Raw genomic sequence first — 5,197 nt, forward strand, 5'->3', positions numbered from 1 at the left:
CTACTGTGTCACCTCACTACCTTTAACGACACTTCTCTCGTGGGATAGTAAAGTGCACACTTTAGAATCTCAGTAGAAGTAGTAGGTCATCTTGTTACTTTTCATCTACTATTTTATGAATTTAGACTACTCTTTTAACATGCTGTTTTTCATGAACTATAAAGGGATATAGGCATATTTGGACGCAGTGTGGTTCTCCTCGAGCAGATTGAAGATCTCTGTGTTAACAAATAGCTCCCATTGGTATTTAATAACTCTATGAATAATACTCAAATGAACACTTTGTGGCCACAACCTATTGATGTAATGGTGTAACTAAGAAAAAGGGTCACTAATCGGATCAATGAACAACTCTTTTTGGTGAAAAGTCTTTTGGTGTTTTTTTTTTAGCTATAGCAAAACTCTAAGAGGCATTAATTGGGCATTATTAGAGTAGCAACTAAAAATACAAACTGAATCTGAAAAAATATGAAAGTGTTCTTGATTGTATACTCTTAGGAGCACATACTGGAGAAAATGATTAGTCTTCACAGGTTTAAAAAGAGTAAACGTAAAAACAGAACGTAGTGTCTTTACAAAACTATCTGTTCCAAGCTGTACTCTCCTGTTCTGTCTTTGTAAAATATGTGTACACACCTTCTAGAGGTGTGAAGAACACATTGTGACCATCTCAGAAAGTTCTGGGAACATTACCAGGCAGGCGATGTCCTTGAAACCAGCGGGGACGTTCTGAGAATGTTGTAGGAACATCAAATTTCAAAATAAAATATGGTATCCTAAACATTCTCATTCTAAATGTTCCGTGAAGATCCACCAAATTACGTCCCCCAACCCTTAAAAGAACTAGGAACGTTACTAGGCGAAATCCTTGACACCAGCAGGGTTGTTCTGAGAACATTCTGGGAACGTAAAATTTCTAGCTGGGATGTGACAAGTTGGTTTGTTCACTAGAAAAAAATTAATGAAGTTGTTGTGGCATTTCATGCTGCATGCATGTACTGTAATGACAAACACCACTGAAACAGATTTAGAAAATGCAGTTGTTTGAATATTTTTATTAGCCGTGAGGATAAGCTTGCACAGGCACATTAAGAGAACTGCCTCGGGCTACTTTACACAATACTGATTTAGTTGAACCTGTTTAAATCTTTTGATAGGTGTGCATTTATTTAATACATGTGTTGTGTACTATTAAGAGGTTCTCTGTATTAGATATTAGATGATACTTTCACGTAGACACCAACACAGGCTTGGAGAGGATCTGCAAAGGATGCTTACTTTGTGTGTAAAAGTACGGCAACAGCTTTTCTGTAAAGACATGTTTAAAAGTGTATATCATTTCTTGACGCAATGGGTTTGAAAAAATCACCTCCCCTCTGTCCCAGTTCAGCTGAACCGAGACCCTTTGCAGTTTCTCCTCCACTTTTAGAGCAGTTGGGGGTGATGACATAGCCCTGTATTGCCCATCCCGTAGGCAGATGGTCCAGAAGCCATTCTCTGGTCTGGCAGGAACTTCCTGATCTCGCTTCACACTGTCACTGGCCAAGCCCAGGATCCAGTCCTCATTGTCACCAACCTTGATCTCCCATCTGTGGCTTGCGGAGCTAAAGGCAGTGCAGCCCAGCACCTCTGCACTGATGTGGAAACGCTCTGGGTTACTGGGGAGACCTTGGTTTGGGGTGCTATACCGGAGACTGGTCAGGTTATCTGACAGCGTCAAGCAAGGATGGGCTGTGTTTGGGTCCAGAATTACTGGACCTGACAAATGAAGACAGACAATGAAAACATACTCTAAAATAGCTGTCAAAAAGCTACAAAAAAAGCTACAAAAGCTGTCACTGTGGTGGTATCCTTTTAAAAGGTACACCTTTGTACCTTATTTACTCCTAAAGGGTGCATATTAGTACCTAAAGTGTACATATTAGTACCTAAATAGTACATATTAGTACCTAAATGGTACATATTAATACCTTTTAGAAGGGTACAGATTAATTTACTAATACTTGAGTAATTAAATGCTCTATACTTTTTTGTCATTTACAAGTAACTAGTTTGGAATTAAATACAATTTTCTAAGTTTGTTATTTAAATATCGTTTGACCATGATTCAAACCATTCTTTTTTTTCTCTCACTCATCAATTTTCTTGCAGTTTTATTTAATTATAGCTGCTATTATGACAAAATCCCAGTTTACAGTAAGCGGTACTATCAGCGTTAAATACGTATAACTATGCAGCAATATAAATTAACCCTACATTAACGCTCTGAGATATTAAGGTTAAAATTTAGAGATACTTACTGTAAGGTGCAACTGCCTTCATCTTCTCCCAGACCTTGTACTTTAGATTCCCAAGATGCTTAGATTCATCCAACAAAGATCCAGACATGCCTTCTGGATCCTGCGATGTACTGCACATTCTGCAAACATTTTATTTTATTTTATTTTATTATTTGATTTGACCATTTTGCCATGTCAACATAAAAGAAAATTCTTTATCATATAAAAGTAAAAAAAAAAAAAATCTTAAAAATATAATATAATCATTAAAGAATCTCAGGTTTTATTCATGACAAGCCATACTTATCTTCCTGTGTTTTTGTAACATTTGATGTATTTATTAATATTCAATTCTATATAGCCTTAATTGAATGTATTATCCCGTACAATGTGAGCTGATGTTGATTCAGTCTTATAGGTAATAAATTGTGAAGTTAATTTTTTAGTTCAGGAATTAATTTTAATACACTGATTATACTAGTAGCTGACATAAAAATGACACAGAGAATATATTTTTGTACTGTATATAGGACAAAAAAATAATACTAATGGATTTATCCCAAATGGATTTAATGTGTGACACTGACACTGCGAACCATTTTTAGGTTGCGACCCACCAGTTAAGAACCAAAGATTAGAAGCAACAGCAAAGAAAAACAAAAAGTAATGAAAAAATTCATACTTACCTGTCTATGATAGATTTGAAGTTCTGTAAAAGATTAACATGAATGAATGACTCGATGAATGAATGAGAACTTTATTCCAACAGATGTCAATATTCTCACCTGCAGCAATGTTAAATCTTCAGCGTTTATGGTTTGCTCCATTGTCCTGATCATGTCTGTAAGAGACGAAATCCTCAGTGCGTCGTCATCATCTCTGTTTTTCACAGCAGCGACCCTGTGCTCTTCCTCCTCCTTCAGTGCTGATAACCTGTGCTCTTCCTCCTCATAAAGAAACAGATGGAGCTTGAGAAACTCATCCTTCATTTGCCTCTCATCCCGATTGGCCTGATTCTAAGATAAAAAATTGACATTGATAATTGAAATTGAAATCTACTCACTGACCTTTTCACAAAAGCAACATATCTGATTAAATATAATATTAACCTTAATGTGCTCCAACGTAATAGCTGAAGATTTTCTTGCTTTAATGAATACCTCCAGCTTGCATTGCAGTACCTTCATGGCAGCATACATTTTATCCTGCAAATGAAATATTGTTTTTAAAAGTAAAACCAAGGATATATTCCTTAATGTGTGTAAAACAGTACTTCAGGAAGGAGATTTTGCTTTGGGTATCAATTGGCATTAGCATCAGAAATGTCTATCACATATTTAATATTAAATTAAATTAATAATAAAAGAGAAACCAGGGTTATTATAGTTAACTAATACTAAAAATAAAAACATAAAAAAAACTTTCATCACTTGAAATAAAATAAACTTTGACTGAAAAGGCAGCCTGAAATGAAGACGGACACAGTTTTTGTTTTATGTCAGAAATTTTTTTTTTTTCATTTAAAAAACTGAATCACTGAGTTGGACAAAGGATCACCCCCCTACTAAAAAAGACTTGTAAACTCAATCAGGTGTAGCTAATCACCTTCTCAATGGCACACGAAGCCATTTGACTTTCAACTGTGATCAGCTGTGGTCGTTTTGATCAGCTCAGCATGAAAAGAGCTTTCCTGGAGCATTTCAGTCCTTGGTAGCGCAACTGAAGCGAACGATCAACTATGGGTGGCAAGGCACTATCAAAAGATTGCCGGGAGAAAGTTGTGGACAGGCACAAGTGAGGAGATGGATACAAAAAATGTAAAGGCTTTATCAATGCCTAGGAGCACAGTGAAGTCTATTATTAAGAAGTGGAAGGGATTTGGTACAACGCAGACTCTCCCTGAATCAGTTGCAGGAATTAATGACAAAGTGTGGTCATTGTGTGCATGTGACAACAATATCACAAATTCTCCATTAATGTGGCTTGTATGGGAGGGATGCAAGAAAAAAGCCACTCCTCAAGAAAGACCACATGCAGTAACGACCAAGCTTTGCTAAAACACATCTTGAAGATTCTGAGGCAGATGAGACTAAAATTTAATTATTTGGCCTTAACATCAAACAATATGTTTGGTGGAAATCCAATACAGCGCACCATCCAAATAACAGCATTCCTCCAGTAAATCATGGAGGTGCTAATATCCTGTTATGGGGTGTTTCTCTGCAGCAGGGACTGGAGCATTTGTCAATGAGAGAAGGAAAAATGGATGGGGCAAAATACTGTCAAATTCTTGAGGAAAACCTGCTGCCCTCTGCCAGAAAGTTGTCAATGGGAAGAAGGTTTACCTTCCAACAAGATAATGACCCAAAGCACACAGCAAAACTGAGCACACAGTGGTTGAAGGAGAAAAGGGTGAATGTCCTTGCATGGCCTAATCAGAGCCCAGACTTAAACCCCACTGAAAATCTGTGCAATGACTTGAAGACTGCAGTCCACAAACAGTCACCATCAAATTGATCTGAACTTGAGCAATTCTGCAGAACTACTGGAGACAAATCCCAACAGACTAAAGGTTGTAATTAAAGCAAAAGGTAGTTCAACAAATTACTGACATAAGGGGGTGATCCTTTTTCCAACTCATGGATTCTGTTTTTTTACTTTTTTTTCTGACATGTTGGTATTATATCTTTCACTTGGAAGTTGCACTGAGTAAATACAGCTGGATAAAACAAAAACTATGTCCGTCTTCATTTCAGGCTGCAAAGCAACAAAATATGATTTTAAAGAGGGGTGACTCTTTTATGTACTGTGTGTGTGTGTGTGTGTGTGTGTGTGTGTGTGTGTGTGTGTGCGCGCGTTTTTGTGACAAATGAGGACATACATTTGTATAATGACAAAGGTATGACATAGGTATTACA

At 36.9% G+C, this 5,197-nt stretch overlaps 1 protein-coding gene across 1 annotated transcript in view; it reads right to left on the bottom strand.

Annotated features, from left to right (window-relative positions):
- Nucleotides 1-928: 928 nt before the first annotated feature.
- The window catches only part of LOC107599341 (nuclear factor 7, ovary-like), a 7,223-nt gene continuing 2,954 nt past the window's right edge, over nucleotides 929-5,197 (bottom strand). The window contains exons 2-6 of the mRNA XM_016290904.1: nucleotides 3,389-3,484; nucleotides 3,065-3,295; nucleotides 2,966-2,988; nucleotides 2,301-2,419; nucleotides 929-1,758 (exon numbers count right to left, since the gene is read on the bottom strand). Of these exons, the coding sequence (XP_016146390.1) occupies nucleotides 1,229-1,758; nucleotides 2,301-2,419; nucleotides 2,966-2,988; nucleotides 3,065-3,295; nucleotides 3,389-3,484 (999 nt within the window). The 3' untranslated portion in view covers nucleotides 929-1,228. The remainder of the gene's footprint in view (nucleotides 1,759-2,300; nucleotides 2,420-2,965; nucleotides 2,989-3,064; nucleotides 3,296-3,388; nucleotides 3,485-5,197) is intronic.

This window comes from Sinocyclocheilus grahami, unplaced genomic scaffold, assembly GCF_001515645.1.
Source record: "Sinocyclocheilus grahami isolate Dianchi unplaced genomic scaffold, SAMN03320097.WGS_v1.1 scaffold264.1, whole genome shotgun sequence".
Classification (NCBI taxonomy): domain Eukaryota; kingdom Metazoa; phylum Chordata; class Actinopteri; order Cypriniformes; family Cyprinidae; genus Sinocyclocheilus; species Sinocyclocheilus grahami.